General features: G+C 60.8%; 1 protein-coding gene across 6 annotated transcripts; it reads right to left on the bottom strand.

Moving 5' to 3' along the window:
- Nucleotides 1–1,590: 1,590 nt before the first annotated feature.
- C17H19orf47 (chromosome 17 C19orf47 homolog) lies at nt 1,591–22,390 on the bottom strand. Of its 6 annotated transcripts, none has more exons than XM_065570922.1 (10): nt 22,241–22,390; nt 14,067–14,137; nt 12,712–12,799; nt 11,480–11,594; nt 10,378–10,459; nt 9,629–9,763; nt 7,462–7,617; nt 6,159–6,229; nt 4,521–4,925; nt 1,591–3,889 (listed from the first exon to the last, which is right to left on the bottom strand). In XM_065570922.1, exons 2-10 carry the CDS (start codon nt 14,083–14,085, stop codon nt 3,872–3,874), a joined length of 1,089 nt encoding a protein of 362 aa, XP_065426994.1. In that variant the 5' UTR covers nt 14,086–14,137; nt 22,241–22,390; the 3' UTR covers nt 1,591–3,871. The 6 variants fall into 6 exon arrangements, with proteins under 6 accessions (XP_065426994.1, XP_065426995.1, XP_065426996.1 ...); XM_065570923.1 differs by having other exon boundaries at nt 7,471–7,617; nt 22,241–22,389; XM_065570924.1 differs by having other exon boundaries at nt 7,471–7,617; nt 22,221–22,294.
- Nucleotides 22,391–22,971: the final 581 nt, after the last annotated feature.

Below are 22,971 nucleotides of genomic sequence, written 5' to 3'. Positions count from 1 at the left end.
GGCGCGCTGCGCATGCGGCCAAGCGGCATCGGCAGGCGGCGCCGCACTGCGCCTGCGCCGGGTTGGGGCCCAGTGCGCCTGCGCCGCGTCTCTCAGACTACCACGTCCGCACGCTAGCAGCGCAGCAACCCTGGTGGGCGGGGCCCCCTGAGAGCCCCGCCCATCTGTCCGCTCCATAGATTTGCATAAATTTCCATAGAGCATAATTGAGTTTGGAGCAGCAAACAGTGAGGTGTTGGACTAATGGTAGGAACAGGAACCCCGGCGTCCGGGGGCCAGCAGAACCCCAGTGTCCGGGGGCTGGCAGGTCCCAGCCCCCAGAACCCCGGCGTCCGGGGAGCAGGTCCCAGCCTCTGGCCAGCAGAACCCCGGCGTCCGGGGGGGGAGAGCAGTCCCAGCCCCTGGCCAGCTGCCAGCAGAACCCCGGAGCCCAGGCCCCACCAGGCGCTAGTCCCACTCCCTCAGACACACATCCACACTGCAGCAGGGTGAGCCCAGCACAGACGGGTGCCCGCAGGACTCAGGCTGGTGTGCTAACAGGAGCCGTGTAGATGTTGCCACATGGGCTGTCAGTCTCAGGGAGGTGGGGGCACGAGAGCCATCAGCCCCACTGCATGAGGTTGTGGGGGGACTCCCCTCCCCCCCTGTGCAGACACCCAGAAAGAGAAGTTAGCACTGAAATCAGCCGAGGGGTCCAGTGTAGGAGCATTTGATATAGTGTATTTGCAACATACATCACACTTCTTGGGTAGTATCCTACACACTTTGCAGTGTGTCTATTCCATACATCCCTTCCTCTCCCATCACCCCAACCCCAGGGGAGGGTGGGGCACAGCAGTTGCTTACCAGCACTGCTATGCTACCCCTTGGCACAGGAAGCAGAGACGGCAGTATCCCCCACGGGGGGGAAGAGAGGGGCAGAACTCAGCAACATTGTCGGTAAAGAGCTTGCTGAGTGAAAGCAGCACAGGGCGGGAAGGATGAAGCAACAGTAGTGAGGGCAGGTGGGTTAGACAGGTCAGACCAGCCGATCAGAAAGCTCCCTTCTGGCTGTGGGATCTGGCGAAGAGCAGGAGCAGGAAGACAAGTGTTAATTAAAACCCTCGGATTTTCTTTTGCCAGGTGACGGAGGAGAGACGAGCAAGACAACAGTGTCTCACGCAACGTTGTGGTAGTTTTGCCCCAGGGAGCACAGTCAATGGAAAAAACTATTCAATAAAGCACAACGCCCCCTGCAAAACTGCTCGGGGTAAAATGCTTTGAGTATCCTGGGCAGGAGGGAGCGGGTTAGTCTCTAGGCGCAAGAGCCGGACATCTCAACCTGGGCCTAGGACTCCGGTCCCTGCCCCGGATTTGCCATGACCCTTCCTTGGGCAGGTCACCGCTGCACTCTGGGTAGCAGTTTTATCTGTGAGAGGGGATAACATCCACCGCTGTGCAGCCCTTTTCACATGGAGGCTCTGGAGGTGCTGAGTAAGTCGACTAGCCGCAAAGGACCCCAGACCATGTATCTTCCTTTAAAAGCAAGTAGAGGGATTTCCGAGCAGCAGAGATCCATTAAAGGCCAAGGAGGGAGGAGAGGAGTATCTCTTTTCTTTATGCTTTATTGCAACAGCACGTCAAATCCTTGAAGAATAATGGCACGTGCCTTGAGTGCATTACACAAATCTCTACTGCCTCTACGGCCGCTGACTGCACAACGTAGCCGGTGCGCAGATTTCATTCTCCTTCTTAAAAAAAGTATTTTGCATCAAACAGTCTAAAAACATTCAGAACACTAACCTTCCTTTCGAAAGCACGACCAAAACTCCCAGAAACGGGTTATGCCAACTTGCCTATTTTGTCTTGGGAGGGGAGGGGAGAGACACACCCAAACTTCCCTTTCTTGGATCCAATGACCCCATCCCCTCCCCTCAGAAACAGCCTCCTCATCTCCGTCCCACAGCTGAACACTTGAGTTTTAACCCCGTTATAAAGCCTCCGGAACCTGCAAAGCGGGCGTTTCACAAGAAAAGTTAGCACTTCAGAACAAACAGGAAGGCCAATACAGGCAACCACTTAAAAACAGATGATAAAATAAGAAAAGCTAATGGGATGCAGTAAAGCCACAGCAAAAAATGCGACAGGATCTCCTTAAGGAGAAGGCCTACATCCAGAGACATTAAACCTCCTGTTTGGCTTAATAAAGAACAGTAGATAGAAGAAGGAAGAATTGTTGTTTGGATTGAGTCGGTTCTTCAGCCCAGTGCCTCAGCTGCAGCACCAATACAGAGACCTGAAACCGCACGACGACATGGCAGGCTAACTCCGCATTGGGTTTAGGGCAGAGGTGGTCTACAGTGACAACCACATTTAATCAGTTGGCAAGGAAGCCAACGGCAGCCACTCCTCTTTGCTCCGGTGCCACGTCCCGCAGACGCTCCCAGCCAAGACGGAGCATTGCCGGCTGGGACCTATCCAGCAGGTTACACTCTCTTTAGTAAGATAACCCACTTAGCACGGGCCTAGTGCTCTTTATCCGAATATCTTGCAGCACTCACCAACGGAGGGTGGAGGAGTGCGGCTGCACGCCATGCTCCAGGTCTGTGGGCTGCACGTGACCACCTTAGTCCGGTGCTCCAGCAGGGAACCTCTCTCGGCACCGCCAAGCTTTGTCTGTGAACTCCTAACAGCTGCCCAGCTAGCCTGACAGGCATTGACCCCTCTCCCCCACCCACAGTACCTACTTGGGAGGAGTAACCCCTTTTAGTGAGGGGAAGAGGAGCACAAACAGAGCCCTCTGAACTAGCCGGCCCACAGCCTGACAGCCCGTGACTCCCCACAGAACAGGACAAGCTGCCCCTGCCAGATGCTACCTTCTGCCCTAGAGTGGAGAGAGGAGCTTGCTGTCCAGGACTCAGTCCTCAGCCTCTCTGCACAGGCTTCCCCCAGGAGTGGCGGCACCAGCTGCCCCGGTGGTTCTTTGATACAGACACGTGTCCGCTCGGAACGGGGGCCACCACACAGCATGGGAGTGACCCTGGCTCCTGTCCCAGGCTGCATAATGGGCTAGTCTCCCTACACAAAAGAATGTACAGGAGTCCTGCCTTTTAGGAAGGGGAGCAAGGCCTGTTGCCTCCCCGTGGGACAGAGACGCTGAGAAGTAATCAAAGCCAGACATCTGCCTTTGTATTTGCACATGTGCAAAATGACTTCCCTGCTGAATCTCTGTGCTACTCAGAACCAAACCTCTCAGCACGAGGGTGCTGAAATCCTGTCAGGAGAGGGCAGTTACGCTGCCTCCTGGAAAGCAAGGCCAGGCTCTAGCCTCTGGGGGTGAGGCCGATTGACTCGGAGCTGGGAAATCCGAAGAGAAACTGGCCCTGTGCAGAACTGTGCTGCTTTTACACTTGAGGGCAACTGCCCAGACATCTGAACAAAGTATCTCCCCATCCCCCCCAAACAAAATATTTCTTCTTGAACTGACCAAACAAATCCAGGCCATGCATACTCTTAGCATGTTCCTGGCAGACTCTGGAGCTGCCCACGGACCTGTTCGAATCCATGCCACACTCTCAGGGTGCAAGGGCTGCACAGATCCGGGTGGAAACCCATGCCTGGAACACAAGTGTAATGCTGTACTGGGCAGGCAGGTGGAGTGACGCTAGCACAGGGACACGAGCAGGTGTGAGGACCGAAGGAGAAGAGACATCTCCCGTGGGTCTTAGATTAATACTCTTGGACTGACTACATTCAAACAGACGCCTGCGCAGTGTCCGGGAGCCCTTACGTTTGGTTTTATAGGTTGCTAGGAAACCCTCTTAGACTCAAGAGTTCCAGCAGTGTCCCCACTCCGTATTATCTCTGTACGGAGACCTCGAGACGCTACTTCCTAGATACAGGCAAGAACCTGCAGAGGGAAAAAGATAGAAAAAAAGAATAGAAAAAAGCTTTCAGTGCACTTTAGCGCTGGTGAAAGGCGCTTGGACGACAGCCTGGGAGAGGAAAGCCCTCCGTTAGCCAGAGCCCAGGCTTCTGCCGTGTCGCAGCCCCACTGCGGGGAGTAGGGGCGTAGTCTCCAGGACCCATTCTCGCCTGGTCTTCTCTGCTGAGGCCTCCAGACAAGGGGGCGCACAACTCACACCAATTGTGATGGTTCTGTTTTGATGTTGGCAGCCACCATGCAAGAATCCCAACTCATTTCACACAGCGGCTTGTGCCCGTTGAGTTTAATGGTAAGGAATGAACCAGGAGCAGAGCACACGCACACTCCACTCAAGCCGAGTTGGGTCTAGGCCAGGCGCCCCGATCCTGCCGAAGGAGACAGAGACGGGTCTCTGGGAATCCCCCACACAGGGTTTCATGCACGTAAAGAGAGTGATAACAACGCAGACAAAGTGGTTTGGACACTAGCGGCTACAGAACCAAACCTTCCAGGCGCTGTTCACCAATCAGTTTGCCTTTTTGCCCAGTCTTTTAAAGACACTAACAGTCCCTGTATTGTCCATCTGAGCGCTATAGATCTCGCTGGTGCTGCTTACCTTAGCGCTACCCAAAGTCCTCTTTAGAGTGACCCTGAACTGCGGTTCAGCTTTGTTCTTCGTGCTGGTGACGCTGCTGTCCTGGGCCTCGGTGGGCAGGGCGGGCTTGCCCAGTCTCTGGATGACGCTGACTTTGGACGCTGATTCCGGCTTCTTTTCCTTCACCGCCAGGCCGGAGCTCTTATTGCCAAGTCGGCGAATGGTCGTCACAGCTGGTTTTGCCTCCGAGCTCGTGGCTTTTGCTTTGATGGTTACTCCTGGTTTGGCACTTTCCTTGCGTAAAGGCTTGGAGAGCTTCTTCAGGACGCCAGCATACTGCAGGACGGAGCAGTCGTCATCACTCTCTGCGGCTTTGTCCTCCTCTGCCTCCAGTGCGTCCCCCAGTCGGCTGAAGACCCCTGTAGGCTGCAATGCATCAAAAGGAATAAAAATGGGGAGGCAGTGTGGCCTAGTGGACTGAGCACTGGACTGGGACACAGGTTCTGTTCCCAGCTCCGCTACCTGCCTACTGGGTGACCTGGGGCAAGTCCCCTTCCTGCGCCGTGCCTCAGTTTCCCCAGCTGGGGGACATTATATAGCCCTCTTTTGCAATGTGCGCCAAGATGCACTGACAAAAAGTGGTAGATCAGAGCAAGGGATTATTCTTCTCCTAAAACAGAGCACGGTCGGTAAAATATTCTTCCACTTCGTGTTCATTGGAGAGAGACATACAATTCCGGCGGGTTAATAACCACACAACCACCTTGCTCTGACGTAGAACAGGAGATCAGTATCTAGCCCACAGCAGAGATGGGGAAACTGAGGAACAGAGGGGCATGACTAGCCCAAGGTCACCCAGAGGTTGGCGGACAGATCCCAGGATGCCCCAATCCCAGTCCAGCACCACTCTCTGTCTCAGGTTTTGATGTGAATGTGCTGATAGTGACAGGTGTTAAGTGTCAACCATAGAGACCCAAGTCCTCCACCTTCAGAACAGGCAGAGAAGCGTCCGGGCAGGTGCTTCCCCTCCTCTCCCCTCCCCGCAACATGCACACCATGGCCCAGAGGGGACCTTCGTTTCCGCGGATCATTTACCACCCTCTCTTGGTTAAGGCTGCCAACTGGGCCGCTAAGTATCGTGGTTATTTCTGTGAGGCGAGCACCTGTCCACTAGGAATGGATCCCAGACTGAATCTCTTCACAGAGGCCACGAACAGCCAGGGAGCGGAGGGTCGGTCGCTCGGATTTAAAGCACACCGGCTGTAGCAGAAGTGACCAATGACCCCTTCTCAGCCTTTCAACCGTGGCAGCGGATCCGGAACGAATCAACGTGAAAGCAGTGAAGGTGGCTGTGAGAACAGGCACGCTCAGGTTGGGAGCCCAGGTACAGCAGCGATGGGCCACAGAACAGGACCCCAGAGCGGTAACACCGAGCTGGATGAGAAGGAGCTCTGGGACCCCCCCCGTAAACAGCATTTCTGTCCTGCCTGTGCAAAGCGCACACGCCTGGCTATGACACCAGGAGCCAGACAGTCCCACCCTCATGGTGAGCCATCCCCTGGATTTCAGTGGGGCACAGCAAGGGACTTGTGGTCAGGACGCAGGGCGCTCGCAGCCCCTGCCCTCTCTCACCGCCATGGAAACACCCTTCCCTCTCACCTTATTCCCTGTGGTTGTGTCTGCCTTCATCTCAGCTCCCAGCCGGTCAAACACAGATGTCCTGGGCACACCTGGCAGCAGCAAAGACGAGAGAAGTGCTTTCAGGCTTCCACAAGAAGGAAACTGGGGAAGGTTTTAAGAAAACCGCAAGGGGCATCCTGTCGGATGTGAGCAAGGTTCAGCAGGAAATGGTCACCATACCTCTATAAATACATCCCTCCCCTGCCCGTTAACAGCACATGCTGCAAACCCTGCTGCAGACGGTACCCACACTGACATGCCTCTCCCACTCTTCCCTCCAAAGTCTCACAAAGAGCTGCAAAGATGTCAAGTGCGCACAGCCCTCCTGACATGCAGCCACCTCTGGAGTGGAGCACAGCGGCCAGGGTACAACATGCTGCTCAACGCTGCGGGAAAGGAACACTTGGCCAGGATTCTCTCAGAAACCAGCCAGGTGCTCTCAGGCTCTCTGCGGGACTCTCAACAGGACCTTGGCTTTCAGGCCTCCCTTGAAAGTCCCACATACACAAAGGCCTTGTCTAGTGCCCCCCTTTGACTGTACCAGCATAACTGAGTGTGCACAATCCCCGAATGTGGACGCAGTGCCTGCATGCTTTACCCCAGTACCGCCATTTCCACATGGGACGAGGAATAAGCTGCACCAGTCCAAGGCACCTCTGTACCACACTAGGGGTTGTATCACACCCGCTGGGACCAAACCCACGTCTAGATCAGACCTCGTGTGTGTGACCCCTAGGTTGTCAGTCTCACAGGCTCCCCCCCTTCCTAGTCACACGGGCTCGCTGAGTGGGCGTGGAGAAGGAAGTACTGTTCACCTTCCATTGTAAAAGCGTGTCTTAAGCACCAGGTCTCTGCTCACCACCAACAGCCAGCAAGACATCAGGCTGCAGGCAGTGCAGCTGTAGCCATGTCATTCCCGTGACACTAGAGACCAGGGGAGTGAGAGAGACAAGCACAGAGCTCTTCTTCGGGGCTAGGAAGGGTACCCGGAGCGCCACAGCTAACTACAGAGTGGAACAGATTGGTTAGCATAAGTTGCTAGCACAGATCGTAAGACTGAATGTGCTAAACACTGTTCCACCTTGCACTTTGCTGGGAAAGAGAGTTCCTTTCCCAGACCGGATGGAGGGCTCTGTGCGGTTCAAAAGCTGGTCTCTCTCACCAGCAGAAGTTGGTCCAATAAAAGATATGACCTCCTCCACCTGGTCTCTCTTGATGCAGGGTTCGTCAGATGGATCTGGGGAAGACAGACACATGCTTTGCCAAGGGGCTAAGAACATACCAGTGGTACCTTTTGCTGCCTGCTGTTCCAGGATTTTCTTAGTCCTGGGCGTGGTACCTTTTGGCATGTTGATGATGTACTTCCCTTCCATCTCCGCGGTTACTCGCCGTCGTTTCACCGGGCCCACCAGGCTCTCGTCCGCTGGATCGCATAATGCTGGGGAAAAGACGAAGGGGAGAAGAGATCAGACTTGGCTAACTCCAAGCTCCCGCGCTCTAGGGATCCCACTCCATCCAGAGGCTCGGTGGCAGAGGAGATTAAGGTACGGATGGCGCTGCAGCCCAACAGTCGTCGTGTGTCCTAGAGCTGCTGTGATGCACTCTCTGCTCTCCAGAAAGCCTGCAGAGGCGGCAGCTGCTTGACCTCAGTGCCTGGCAGATCCACTGCAGCTGAACAGATCGGGGAAAGGGACCAATCAAAGACCACTACGGATCCGGAATCCCACGCTGGACTTGGGTCCTTTCCCTGGCGACCACACTGCACTGCTCAGGAGTGGATTTGGTAGAACTAACTGACGTCTCCACAAGGAGACCTCACTCCAAAACTCCCTCTGCTGCTTCATCCGCGGAACTGGGGCAGGGTTGCAGGCTGCTCTGGGTGTGCCAATCCAGCTAGCTGTGAGGAACCGGAGCTCGGCCATTTGCTCTGTTGCAGCTTGTCTTCCCAAGAACTAGTCTGAGCTCCCTCTTCCATCCAGAGAGCTTTGGGGAGATCGTTACATGGCCCAAAAGGTTCCCTGGTCACCACTCCTGCCCAGAGGCCTTTACGCAGCGATTTAAGAACACGGTTGGGTTTATTTCCGTGGCCCTGTTTTTCCACCATATCCCTTTCTTACAGGGCCCAGCTAATAGTGAGGCAAATACAAAACCAGAGTCGCTAGGTGCATTTCAGGGCTGGACTTCGGATTAGACCTGGCAGGAATACCCCCCAAAGTCGCCGTGCAGATCACCTGAGACCCAGCTGCGCTTTGAGTAGGATTGTAGCATTAGCAGGCCTGCCAGCCGTGGGACTGACACCCTCTCTCCAACCAGGTACCATACAGGGAGCCCCCCACTCCCAGGAGAGCTGGGCTCTGCTGTTCATGCAGTCCTTGGCTCCTCTGCTGGGAATACTGACAGCCCCCTATTGTTGTTAGTGGTTGGGGTGGATTTCAGCGAGGGGACCTGGACTGAGACCCCATTGACGGATTTGGAGTTGCCTGGGACGATCTATGAATTTGATATGCTCTGTACGTTTACTGTTATGCCCACACTGCATTAATTCAGTAACCAGGGGGGGGGGAGGGGGGCAGGAAAACAGACGACAGCCCAGATACGAGCCCCATAGCAAACACCCCCAACAATGAACTGTGATATGCTGCTACCCTGCCAAGCCCAGCTTTCCCAGGACTGCGACACACAGCGTGCCGGGGATGGGGAAAGACTCAAAAGCCTGAAGTGGATTTAAAGAAACATGCTCCCTGGAGGGGAGACAGTTAACAGGGAGAAACTGCCCCCCAACTTCCCCGGGCTGCGGGTGACCCGTCTGCTAGGGTCTCTGCCAAGGGAAGACGAGCCTCTAGGCAGGTCAACACGCAGGTGGGCTTTTTGCTGGTTTAGGCTCTATCCGGGTTCCTCCTGCTGAGATTAAACAATGCTCAGTGCTGGCCACAAGCCCCCAGAGGAACAGCCCTGAGGCTCCTGAGGTCAGTAGCACCAGTGGGCATAAGCAGAGTGCCGTAGCCTCGTATCCCAGTCTGAGAGTGGGAGAATCGTGAGGGAGTAGGTGCACTTGGAAGAGACCACAAGAGGGGACAGAGGGGCAGAAATCCCCCTGAACCATGACACCCACCAACAGCCACAAGATGGCAGCACCTCTAGGCTAGGCTGGATCTGATTGGTGACCTGGAAGTGGGAGGTTATGGATATAGTGGCAATCTTGAGATTCCCCCCTCCAGTTATTTAGAGCAGTCATTTACATTTACACAGCACCTTACAGCCCCGTATCCCAAAATGGAATCAGTAATCACACAACCCGACAGAAATCACCTCGCGCACCACTGAAACCCAACCAGCTCTGGGGTGGAGCACAGCAGCTGGTAAGTAGCTCACAGCAACAGTACATAACACTTTAGAATAATGAGAAAAAAAGAGCTCCCAATGCTGCATTTCAAAGGTTTCCCTCATACCTGCTTTTGCGTTCTTCACAGCCATTTTGTTGGATACAGTAACAGAGATTTTGGACGTACTGGTGTCAGGTCTTCGGACAGGGGTAGCAGGTGGCGAATCTCGGCTTAAACTGTTAGCGATCATACGGGTGGCGGCTGGAAGGCAAGAATAGCTGGTGACGAAGCAGAATCAGGCCCCGGTGACGTATTCCTAGCATACACCATAGAGCAGGGCTCCTGTTCTGCTCCCTAGCTCCCCAAACCCCAGGGGCTTGGTCAGGCTGAGAAGGGGCTAGCCCTGCCCGGTTAAACAACGGAGTGGCGCAGAGGACGATGGGTATTACAACTGCTGCATACCCCCCAGTAACGCAGGACAGCCAGCACTCAAGTCATTTGCCAAGCAATTCTAGTACCATATTCATCAAGACAAGAGACTGCGTCCTGGGAAGTGAAAAGCCACTGAGAGTGGCCAAAGAGGGTCCCAGAGAATGGCACCCTCCTCTGAATACAGAAGAGCAGCCCATAGGCGACATCTGGCCTAGCGGGAATCACCAGACAGACAGAATCAACCTAGTGCATCTTCTGCTGGGACCTGTGGTCCCCAGGGGCTACACGTCAGCACTGAAGATGAAGACAGCTGCCGCGACGCTCCGTTTCGGAGGAGATGGGAGGCTAAGCTCAGGTGTTCCGGAGGGCAGAGAACGGGGGAGAGAGACCTGATTTACGGCACGTGCCGAAGCCCAGGGGCGGTCCCATGGGTCCGTACATACCGCTGTTGGCGTTCCTGCGGAGCTCTGACTGCATACTTGGCTGGTTGGAGGACACCGATTCAGTAGCTGCCTTGCACATCTCCTAAAAGAGACCAAGGCAATCTCTCATTAGACAGGATTTCAGGTCAACGTTGCTCTCACTGATAGCGTGGAGGCAAAGTCCCAACGCGACATGAAGGCTCCGTTCAAGCGCAGCGAACACCCACATGCTTCTCGCACTCTCCTCGGGATGGTTCTTAGGGCTGAAGCAGCATGGAGACCCGGCTACCTCAGATGGACCGGACGGCTCCGAACAGGCGTCAGAGCCGCGCTCTGCCCAGGGATCTGGCATAGGAATGGACTAATGTCCAGCACTTTCAATTCTTCCCCTCGCCTCTCACGAGTTCAGCATTCATCGGGGCGTGAGCAGTGTCTGGCGCTCAGAGAAAGGGGCCGGAGTCAGAACTCCTGGGTTCTATTCCAAACTCTGCCAGTAACTTGCTATGTGACTCCAGCCAGCCGGCCTCACGTTGCTGCCTCGCTTTACCCCATAGACAAAACAGGGGCATAGGCTCCCCTCCTGTCGTCCAGCCTGGCCGTGGGGGTTCAGAGCGGGCGGAGAGCTTTAAACAGAAGGTGCTACGGGAACGCGTTAGGACACTAGGAAGGGTTTCATGGGCTGCCATAGCTTTGAAATTCATAGCTTTTAAGGCCAGAACGGACCACTATCATCCAGTCTGGGCTCCTGCACAACAAGGCCAGGGGGTTTCCCCCAGTGAGTCCTGGATCTAGCCCAGTAACTGGCAACTGAAAGAAAGAAGAATCCACCCTTGAGCTGAAGTCCCCAAATCCTGGCGAATCCACCATACCCTTTGGAAAGCTGTCCCGATGGTTCATTACCCTCACTTCCCAATGTGAGCCTTGCTCCTGGGGAAATCTCAAAGGGCAGAAGTCATTGAAGTTTAGAAAATGTGATTCCTAGAATATTTTACACCCTGTGGTTCAAAGGCCAGGCACCGAACTCAGGTTGTCCACACAGAAAAAGCCTAGTTGAGCTCACACTGACAAGGAAGCACGTCCCTGCCGTGACCAGTGCAAACTAACACACCGACAGACAGATTACCTGTCTGTAAACAACTTTAGCGTGCTTGAGGATAGCGATAATATCCCCCACCACCGTGATCCCTAGCTCATTCATGATCTCCTTGTTCAGGTCCAGCAGCATGTTCTTCTGGATTCTGTAGAGAACAAAGCATGGAGCAAATACTTCATCAATGGGTAAAGCCTTTCCACGCCCGACACTGGAGGATCTCAAAGCATTTACAAGTGAACTGACCCCCATGAACCCCATGCAAGATAATTAACGTACAAAAAGATCCTATCCCAGCTCTGCGATGGAGGGCAGCAGCTGGTAACAGAATGCAGCTACGCTTCACAATGCTGGAAGTGGAAGAGAATCAGATATCCGATTAATAGTTAATGTAACCAATTAAGCAGACTTGAATTTGGCCAGGACACCAGGGCTAATACCCTTTCTTTCTCCTGCAAAATAGATCATGGGATCTTCATGCCTACGAGTGCTGGGAAGCTCAGGGTCAGATCATCTGACAGAAGTCTCACGTGTCACCCCTGCTGGGTGATCAAGGTGCGCTGCTGACAGGCTGGAGTGAAGAGCTATGTCCATTCCTCCCAGGAAAGGCCTATCGGTGCAATGTGAGCTGTCCCCTCGCTGGGGCTGCAGGTGAGGGGCCTGGGACGCTGCACAGAACGATGGGGACTAGAACGGCTAGGAGCAAGGTTCCAAGGCCAGACGGGACCATTGTGACACTAGTCTGACCGCCGATAGAGCACGGGCCAGAGACCTGCCCCACATTAATTCCTAGAGCGGAGCTGTTAGAAAAACATCCCATCCTGATTTAAACGGGCAGTGATGGAGAATCCCCCACGCCCCTGGGGGGCAATTATCCTCCAACAATTAATTACCCAAGAGACTCTTTAGTGGCAAACTTGTCCCTCCCACCCAGAAAGGAAGTCCCTATTCAACACAAGTGCTGTTTAACTCAACCGGAGACAATACATACTTAACACACACAGGGTTATTTACACCTGAAAGGTATTTTAAAAGCAGCCTGTCTTCTCACCAGCACCTCTGTAAAGAGGGGAACTGAGGCAGGGAGCCAGGAAGTGAGTTGTTCACAAGCACAGAGGGCGTCCCATGTTTAGAATATACCCCTCTCCTTTTGGGTATTCTAATGACATAAGTCTGTAGCTGAGACTGCGAAGTGTTTTTAGTTCCGTATGTTCATGCCCATTAAGTGATGGAAAATTGTTGCCCGTGTCTCACAGCAGCCTCACCTGTTATCCACAAACATAACTGCGTAGTTGACAGCAGGGCCTGGAGGAATCCCAGCTTCCTTAAAAAACTGAATCCACTCGGATGTAGCTGAAAGATGCAAGACACAAAACAGATCCTAAGTAATGTGATTAAACTAACAGCAGTCTGCTGGGATGCCCTCTAACCGGGCAGAGATCCGACAGGAGCTGCATGCCCCCGGAGTCGTCATCCCGCCAGCCAATACATGCAGTGGCAGTGACAACTGCTTGAGACAGGGGGGAAGAGAGACAAAAACCAGAGAAATCATAAATCACCACAACGCGATCGCCGGGGGCCAATCATGAAAACACTGCCTATCATGCTGACCAACACGGGCTCATCACTGTCTGGCTGGCCTCTCGTCTGACACTTACATCGTTTACTCATTGGGGCAGGCACCTTCTCTCTGATGTGGCTGTACAGCGCCTACCACAAGGCAACTACAATCTGATGCATGGTGGGTCACTTGGATGCATCCCTTGGGCTCCTGGCACGTTGCTACCCTGGCCCTCAGGCAAACCTTTGAGTCCCCCAGTGCGACTTGGAGAGTCCTGAGACGCCCACACAGCAGCAGGGTAAATCAGTAGCAAGCAGGTGCCTGCCTTCCCTCCCTCTAGTCAGTTTCAACTAGCTTCAACATTATTCTTTCATGAAGATGTTGGTGTTACTTCTCCGGGGGGAGGAAAAGAATCAGTGGCTGGTTAAATCTTTACCAGCCACAAATTATCCCATAGCTGCTATTGAAAATGCTTCCCGGCAGCTTCCTTATCCATCAAATTCGGAGTCATTTGGAAACACCGAGAGGAGAGAGAAACCTAAACTAAAGCAGCAGATCATCATCGGCTGGTACATTCCGTCGGAAAGCGCGGAATATAGTCTAAATTCAAGCCTCAGGAAGTAAACTGAGAATGAAACAAAATTCAGAATGAAAGTACGAACTCTTCATAATCCACCCTAGAGGTTATCAGAATTGCAGAGGACTCTAAAGAACAGCAGGACATTATCCTCTCTGTGCTGCACGGGCTTCATCTCTGGATGTCCTGGCCTTTGGAGGTTTCAGTCATGATCGTAATGTCACTTCAGTATCTTTCCTGTGGTTTAGTGCACAGATCCCCGGCACCACATGCCGAGCATTCGCAGCTGCTGTCACACATCAGCCCGGCTGCTCATGCACCAGCCACTGAATTCCTCTGACATTTGAATATGCCACAAAAGTTAACGATAAAATCTGCTCTTCTGAGCGCCTTTACGCCGGGGCTATCGTCTTACCGAGATCTCCATTTACACAAGAAGGGGGATACCTTCAAAAATCAAAATACCATCATTTCGGACTTACCCATGGTAACTGACACCATTGTGGGAAATCCAGAAAGACCCCTGGTGGGGCCTGGCTCTCGCGGCGCTGTCCTGCAATGAAAGAACATATCATTAAGGCAACTGCGCTGCACGAATGACGCAGGCAGAATTCCAGTGCTGGCATTCATGGAACAAGAATAGCCCATTACCCACTCCCAGCCCAGGAGTTTAAAGCACAACGCCCCCAGTCTGGTTCTACAATGGCGACTTATGACGCAAAGGGATTTTTGACTAGACCACGTTCGGCTCCTGTCCTTTGCCCAGGGCTACAAATACTTCAGTGCTTCTTGAAGAGGCAACTGCAGAGGGCAGAGGCAGCGCCTGGAGAGCGTGCAGACGTAAAGGGGACCACGCTAGTCAGCTTTCTGCATATCCTGTCGCTGGCTCATTACTTAAGGGCATTCTTAGGGTCATGATATGGTTGCTGAGATTTCCTTCTCTCCTGCAGCTTGTTTCCCCCTCGAGGTCGTGGTTCTCGGTCGTTATCCCGCCAGGTTCTGGTTATCATGGAGCAAATGAACGTCTGCTTGGGACTAGCGCTTCCAGGGGGTTCAGACAGGTGCCCGCTGCTCTGGAACAGCGCATGACGACTTGAGCAGGTGCTTGGGGAGCACGTTCGCTCACCTGGCTGGGACTGAAGAACTATTTCCCTATCAGAGAAGGGGACAGCAATTCCCTGCTTCAGCCCGCGAAGGAAAGTTACCAAATGGCTGGGCTGCGGCCACAGGAATCAATGACTAGAAGCCGCTCACAGAGCTGCCTGAGGCCGGACTCCTAGGCCTGGGAGGGACCTCGAGAGCTCAAGGCAGGAGAGCTAGAGCTCAGCAATCCCCACTGGCTGGTCCCACCAGGATTCCAGCTCGGCCAGCAAGAGCTGCTGGTTTTGTGGGGTCACTGCCTGGGTTCAACCCCCCTGTGCTAGGGACACCAACTGCTCAGTCTAATGCAGGAGAGCAGGACCCCACGGTCTCTGCCCCACAACCCTCCTCAAATCCCCCTAAAATCCTCAGGAGCCATCTCCCCCTCCACGCGCCGAGTGAGTTCCTCCCCGACAGTCCCCCCACACTCCCCACAGTCCCAGTGTCTGCCCCCCAAACTCCCCCCCAGACACCGCCTCCCCCATAGAGCCTCCTCACCACAGCCCCCGCCACCCCCCAGCCCCGCTTACAGCCCCCAGCCCCCGCCCCCCAAACTCCCCCCCGACACCGCCTCCCCCATAGAGCCTCCTCACCACAGCCCCCGCCACCCCCCAGCCCCGCTTACAGCCCCCAGCCCCCGCCCCCCAAACTCCCCCCCGACACCGCCTCCCCCATAGAGCCTCCTCACCACAGCCCCCGCCACCCCCCAGCCCCGCTTACAGCCCCCAGCCCCCGCCCCCCAAACTCCCCCCCGACACCGCCTCCCCCATAGAGCCTCCTCACCACAGCCCCTGCCACCCCTGGCCCCACTTACAGCCCCCAGCTCCTGCCCCCCAAACTCCCCCCCAGACACCCCCTCCCCCATAGAGCCTCCTCACCACAGCCCCCGCCACCCCCCAGCCCTGCTTACAGCCCCCAGCCCCCGCCCCCCAAACTCCCCCCCAGACACCCCCTCCCCCATAGAGCCTCGTCACCACAGCCCCCAGCCCTGCTTACAGCCCCCAGCCCCCGCCCCCCAAACTCCCCCCGACACCCCCTCCCCCATAGAGCCTCCTCACCACAGCCCCCGCCACCCCCCGGCCCCGCTTACAGCCCCCAGCTCCTGCCCCCCAAACTCCCCCCCAGACACCAGCTCCCCCACAGAGCCTCGTCACCACAGCCCCCGCCACCCCCTGGCCCCGCTTACAGCCCCCAGCCCCCGCCCCCCAAACTCCCCCCTGACACCCCCTCCCCCATAGAGCCTCCTCACCACAGCCCCCACCACCCCACAGCCCCGCTTACAGCCCCCGCCCCCAAACTCCCCCCGACACCCCCTCCCCCATAGAGCCTCGTCACCACAGCCCCCGCCACCCCCTGGCCCCGCTTACAGCCCCCAGCCCCCGCCCCCAAACTCCCCCCAGACACCCCCTCCCCCATAGAGCCTCGTCACCACAGCCCCCGCCACCCCCTGGCCCCGCTTACAGCCCCCATCCCCCGCCCCCCAAACTCCCCCCCAGACACCCCCTCCCCCATAGAGCCTCCTCACCACAGCCCCCGCCACCCCCCAGCCCTGCTTACAGCCCCCATCCCCCGCCCCCCAACTCCCCCTCCCCCATAGAGCCTCCTCACCACAGCCCCCAGCCCCCGCCCCCCAACTCCCCCCCCCGACACCCCCTCCCCCATAGAGCCTCCTCACCACAGCCCCCGCCCCCCCCTCCCCGCTTACAGCCCCCATCCCCCGCCCCCCAAACTCCCCCCCAGACACCCCCTCCCCCATAGAGCCTCCTCACCACAGCCCCCATCCCCCGCCCCCCAAACTCCCCCCCCCCGACACCCCCTCCCCCATAGAGCCTCGTCACCACAGCCCCCGCCACCCCCCAGCCCCGCTTACAGCCCCCATCCCCCGCCCCCCAAACTCCCCCCCAGACACCCCCTCCCCCATAGAGCCTCGTCACCACAGCCCCCGCCACCCCCCGGCCCCGCTTACAGCCCCATCCCCCGCCCCCCAAACTCCCCCCCCGACACCCCCTCCCCCATAGAGCCTCCTCACCACAGCCCCCGCCACCCCCCAGCCCCGCTTACAGCCCCCAGCCCCCGCCCCCCAAACTCCCCCCCGACACCGCCTCCCCCATAGAGCCTCCTCACCACAGCCCCCGCCACCCCCCAGCCCCGCTTACAGCCCCCATCCCCCGCCCCCCAAACTCCCCCCCCAGACACCCCCTCCCCCATAGAGCCTCCTCACCACAGCCCCGCCCCCCCCAGCCCCGGTTACAGCCCCCAGCCCCCGCCCCCAAACTGCCCCCCCCGACACCCCCTCCCCCATAGAGCCTCCTCACCACAGCCCCGCCCCCCCCAGCCCCGGTTACAGCCCCCAGCCCCCGCCCCCAAACTGCCCCCCCCGACACCCCCTCCCCCATAGAGCCTCCTCACCACAGCCCCGCCCCCCCCAGCCCCGCTTACAGCCCCCAGCCCCCGCCCCCCAAACTGCCCCCCCAGACACCCCCTCCCACATAGAGCCTCCTCACCACAGCCCCCGCCACCCCCCCAGCCCCGCTTACAGCCCCCAGCCCCCGCCCCCCAAACTGCCCCCCCAGACACCCCCTCCCACATAGAGCCTCGTCACCACAGCCCCCGCCACCCCCTGGCCCCGCTTACAGCCCCCAGCCCCCGCCCCCCAAACTCCCCCCCGACACCCCCTCCCCCATAGAGCCTCCTCACCACAGCCCCCACCACCCCACAGCCCCGCTTACAGCCCCCGCCCCCAAACTCCCCCCGACACCCCCTCCCCCATAGAGCCTCGTCACCACAGCCCCCGCCACCCCCTGGCCCCGCTTACAGCCCCCAGCCCCCGCCCCCAAACTCCCCCCCAGACACCCCCTCCCCCATAGAGCCTCGTCACCACAGCCCCCGCCACCCCCTGGCCCCGCTTACAGCCCCCATCCCCCGCCCCCCAAACTCCCCCCCAGACACCCCCTCCCCCATAGAGCCTCCTCACCACAGCCCCCGCCACCCCCCAGCCCTGCTTACAGCCCCCATCCCCCGCCCCCCAACTCCCCCTCCCCCATAGAGCCTCCTCACCACAGCCCCCAGCCCCCGCCCCCCAACTCCCCCCCCCGACACCCCCTCCCCCATAGAGCCTCCTCACCACAGCCCCCGCCCCCCCCTCCCCGCTTACAGCCCCCATCCCCCGCCCCCCAAACTCCCCCCCAGACACCCCCTCCCCCATAGAGCCTCCTCACCACAGCCCCCATCCCCCGCCCCCCAAACTCCCCCCCCAGACACCCCCTCCCCCATAGAGCCTCCTCACCACAGCCCCCGCCACCCCCCAGCCCCGCTTACAGCCCCCATCCCCCGCCCCTCAAACTCCCCCCGACACCCCCTCCCCCATAGAGCCTCCTCACCACAGCCCCCGCCCCCCCGGCCCCGCTTACAGCCCCCGCCCCCCAAACTCCCCCCCCCGACACCCCCTCCCCCATAGAGCCTCGTCACCACAGCCCCCGCCACCCCCCAGCCCCGCTTACAGCCCCCATCCCCCGCCCCCCAAACTCCCCCCCAGACACCCCCTCCCCCATAGAGCCTCGTCACCACAGCCCCCGCCACCCCCCGGCCCCGCTTACAGCCCCCATCCCCCGCCCCCCAAACTCCCCCCCCGACACCCCCTCCCCCATAGAGCCTCCTCACCACAGCCCCCGCCACCCCCCAGCCCCGCTTACAGCCCCCAGCCCCCGCCCCCCAAACTCCCCCCCGACACCGCCTCCCCCATAGAGCCTCCTCACCACAGCCCCCGCCACCCCCCAGCCCCGCTTACAGCCCCCATCCCCCGCCCCCCAAACTCCCCCCCCAGACACCCCCTCCCCCATAGAGCCTCCTCACCACAGCCCCGCCCCCCCCAGCCCCGGTTACAGCCCCCAGCCCCCGCCCCCAAACTGCCCCCCCCGACACCCCCTCCCCCATAGAGCCTCCTCACCACAGCCCCGCCCCCCCCAGCCCCGGTTACAGCCCCCAGCCCCCGCCCCCAAACTGCCCCCCCCGACACCCCCTCCCCCATAGAGCCTCCTCACCACAGCCCCGCCCCCCCCAGCCCCGCTTACAGCCCCCAGCCCCCGCCCCCCAAACTGCCCCCCCAGACACCCCCTCCCACATAGAGCCTCCTCACCACAGCCCCCGCCACCCCCCAGCCCCGCTTACAGCCCCCAGCCCCCGCCCCCCAAACTCCCCCCCGACACCGCCTCCCCCATAGAGCCTCCTCACCACAGCCCCCGCCACCCCCCAGCCCCGCTTACAGCCCCCAGCCCCCGCCCCCCAAACTGCCCCCCCAGACACCCCCTCCCACATAGAGCCTCCTCACCACAGCCCCCGCCCCCCCCAGCCCCGGTTACAGCCCCCAGCCCCCGCCCCCCAAACTCCCCCCGACACCGCCTCCCCCATAGAGCCTCGTCACCACAGCCCCGCCCCCCCCAGCCCCGCTTACAGCCCCCATCCCCCGCCCCCCAACTCCCCCTCCCCCATAGAGCCTCCTCACCACAGCCCCCAGCCCCCGCCCCCCAACTCCCCCCCCGACACCCCCTCCCCCATAGAGCCTCCTCACCACAGCCCCCGCCCCCCCCTCCCCGCTTACAGCCCCCATCCCCCGCCCCCCAAACTCCCCCCCAGACACCCCCTCCCCCATAGAGCCTCCTCACCACAGCCCCCATCCCCCGCCCCCCAAACTCCCCCCCCAGACACCCCCTCCCCCATAGAGCCTCCTCACCACAGCCCCCGCCACCCCCCAGCCCCGCTTACAGCCCCCATCCCCCGCCCCTCAAACTCCCCCCGACACCCCCTCCCCCATAGAGCCTCCTCACCACAGCCCCCGCCCCCCCGGCCCCGCTTACAGCCCCCGCCCCCCAAACTCCCCCCCCCGACACCCCCTCCCCCATAGAGCCTCGTCACCACAGCCCCCGCCACCCCCCAGCCCCGCTTACAGCCCCCATCCCCCGCCCCCCAAACTCCCCCCCAGACACCCCCTCCCCCATAGAGCCTCGTCACCACAGCCCCCGCCACCCCCCGGCCCCGCTTACAGCCCCCATCCCCCGCCCCCCAAACTCCCCCCCCGACACCCCCTCCCCCATAGAGCCTCCTCACCACAGCCCCCGCCACCCCCCAGCCCCGCTTACAGCCCCAGCCCCCGCCCCCCAAACTCCCCCCCGACACCGCCTCCCCCATAGAGCCTCCTCACCACAGCCCCCGCCACCCCCCAGCCCCGCTTACAGCCCCCATCCCCCGCCCCCCAAACTCCCCCCCCAGACACCCCCTCCCCCATAGAGCCTCCTCACCACAGCCCCGCCCCCCCCAGCCCCGGTTACAGCCCCCAGCCCCCGCCCCCAAACTGCCCCCCCCGACACCCCCTCCCCCATAGAGCCTCCTCACCACAGCCCCGCCCCCCCCAGCCCCGGTTACAGCCCCCAGCCCCCGCCCCCAAACTGCCCCCCCCGACACCCCCTCCCCCATAGAGCCTCCTCACCACAGCCCCGCCCCCCCCAGCCCCGCTTACAGCCCCCAGCCCCCGCCCCCCAAACTGCCCCCCCAGACACCCCCTCCCACATAGAGCCTCCTCACCACAGCCCCCGCCACCCCCCAGCCCCGCTTACAGCCCCCAGCCCCCGCCCCCCAAACTGCCCCCCCAGACACCCCCTCCCACATAGAGCCTCCTCACCACAGCCCCCGCCACCCCCCAGCCCCGCTTACAGCCCCCAGCCCCCGCCCCCCAAACTCCCCCCCGACACCGCCTCCCCCATAGAGCCTCCTCACCACAGCCCCCGCCACCCCCCAGCCCCGCTTACAGCCCCCAGCTCCTGCCCCCCAAACTCCCCCCCAGACACCCCCTCCCCCATAGAGCCTCCTCACCACAGCCCCCGCCACCCCCCAGCCCCGCTTACAGCCCCCAGCCCCCGCCCCCCAAACTCCCCCCCGACACCGCCTCCCCCATAGAGCCTCCTCACCACAGCCCCCGCCACCCCCCAGCCCCGCTTACAGCCCCCAGCCCCCGCCCCCCAAACTGCCCCCCCAGACACCCCCTCCCACATAGAGCCTCCTCACCACAGCCCCCGCCCCCCCCAGCCCCGGTTACAGCCCCCAGCCCCCGCCCCCCAAACTCCCCCCGACACCGCCTCCCCCATAGAGCCTCGTCACCACAGCCCCGCCCCCCCCAGCCCCGCTTACAGCCCCCATCCCCCGCCCCCCAACTCCCCCTCCCCCATAGAGCCTCCTCACCACAGCCCCCAGCCCCCGCCCCCCAACTCCCCCCCCCGACACCCCCTCCCCCATAGAGCCTCCTCACCACAGCCCCCGCCCCCCCCTCCCCGCTTACAGCCCCCATCCCCCGCCCCCCAAACTCCCCCCCAGACACCCCCTCCCCCATAGAGCCTCCTCACCACAGCCCCCATCCCCCGCCCCCCAAACTCCCCCCCCAGACACCCCCTCCCCCATAGAGCCTCCTCACCACAGCCCCCGCCACCCCCCAGCCCCGCTTACAGCCCCCATCCCCCGCCCCTCAAACTCCCCCCGACACCCCCTCCCCCATAGAGCCTCCTCACCACAGCCCCCGCCCCCCCGGCCCCGCTTACAGCCCCCGCCCCCCAAACTCCCCCCCCCGACACCCCCTCCCCCATAGAGCCTCGTCACCACAGCCCCCGCCACCCCCCAGCCCCGCTTACAGCCCCCATCCCCCGCCCCCCAAACTCCCCCCCAGACACCCCCTCCCCCATAGAGCCTCGTCACCACAGCCCCCGCCACCCCCCGGCCCCGCTTACAGCCCCCATCCCCCGCCCCCCAAACTCCCCCCCCCGACACCCCCTCCCCCATAGAGCCTCCTCACCACAGCCCCCGCCACCCCCCAGCCCCGCTTACAGCCCCCAGCCCCCGCCCCCCAAACTGCCCCCCCAGACACCCCCTCCCCCATAGAGCCTCCTCACCACAGCCCCCGCCCCCCCCAGCCCCGGTTACAGCCCCCAGCCCCCGCCCCCCAAACTCCCCCCGACACCGCCTCCCCCATAGAGCCTCCTCACCACAGCCCCCGCCACCCCCCCGCCCCGCTTACAGCCCCCATCCCCCGCCCCTCAAACTCCCCCCCCAGACACCCCCTCCCCCATAGAGCCTCGTCACCACAGCCCCCGCCACCCCCCGCCCCGCTTACAGCCCCCAGCCCCTGCCCCCCAAACTCCCCCCCCAGACACCCCCTCCCCCATAGAGCCTCATCACCACAGCCCCCGCCCCCCCCAGCCCCGCTTACAGCCCCCAGCCCCCGCCCCCCAAACTCCCCCCGACACCGCCTCCCCCATAGAGCCTCCTCACCACAGCCCCCGCCCCCCCAGCCCCGCTTACAGCCCCCAGCCCCCGCCCCTCAAACTCCCCCCGACACCCCCTCCCCCATAGAGCCTCGTCACCACAGCCCCCGCCACCCCCCGCCCCGCTTACAGCCCCCAGCCCCCGCCCCTCAAACTCCCCCCGACACCCCCTCCCACATAGAGCCTCGTCACCACAGCCCCCGCCCCCTCACCGCTGCGCTCCCCGCGCCGGCCCGGCCCGGCCTCTCCGCTTCTCCCCGGGGCCCGGGGAGAGGCCCAGCCGGAAGCGCCGACCAGCGAGAACAGGAAGCGGCCGCCCCCTCCGGCCCGCGCGGAGCCGCCTCTAGGCGGCGGGAACCATAGAGAGCGGGGCGGCCTCGGCACCTCCCGCAGCGCACCGCGCCTGCGCCGACTGAGCCCGGTCCCTGGAGTCTCTCCGGCTCGGGGGCGGGGCTGGGAGCCAGGACTCCTGGGTTCTCTCCCCGGCTCTGGGAGGGGAGGGGGGCTGGTGGGTTAGAGCGGGGGGGCTGGGAGCCAGGACTCCTGGGTTCTCTCCCCAGCTCTGGGAGGGGAGTGGGGGCTGGTGGTTAGAGCAGGGGGGGGGCTGGGAGCCAGGACTCCTGGGTTCTCTCCCCCGCTCTTGTCACAAACTCCATAGCCCAGCACCCTGTGTCATCATTTATGTCTGTGCAAAGTGGTAGATAAATGTGTGGCCCAATTAACCTTCTCCCCTCGCTCAGCAGGGTGGCAGCATTTCCCAGCCCTGGGTGCACATAATGCCCCACGCTGCAAGGCAGGGGAGCCTCCAGCCCTTGGGTCTTTGGGGCAAACGCACCTTGGTGCCTCAGTTTCCCTGTCTGTAAACCAAGGATTCCCATCCCTCCTCCCAGGTGGAGCAGGAGGTCTGCTCTTGAAGAGTATTACAGACACTGCTTGCCTTGTC

Source organism: Chrysemys picta, chromosome 17 (assembly GCF_011386835.1).
Source record: "Chrysemys picta bellii isolate R12L10 chromosome 17, ASM1138683v2, whole genome shotgun sequence".
In the NCBI taxonomy this organism is placed as follows: Eukaryota; Metazoa; Chordata; order Testudines; family Emydidae; genus Chrysemys; species Chrysemys picta.
Note: the sequence above shows the minus strand (reverse complement) of the source record. Positions and strands in the feature narration are given on the sequence as shown.

What these genes read in the sequence shown, in the direction of transcription:
- C17H19orf47 (XM_024112418.3), bottom strand. Translation starts at nt 14,154, where the DNA reads ATGTTCTTTCATTGCAGGACAGCGCCGCGAGAGCCAGGCCCCACCAGG. An exon ending in TGTGAAGAACGCAAAAGCAG is followed by an intron (nt 7,618 to 9,628) that starts GTATGAGGGAAA and finishes TCTTTTCCCCAG; the next exon opens with CATTATGCGATCCAGCGGAC. An exon ending in ACACAACCACAGGGAATAAG is followed by an intron (nt 4,926 to 6,158) that starts GTGAGAGGGAAG and finishes GATGCATTGCAG; the next exon opens with CCTACAGGGGTCTTCAGCCG.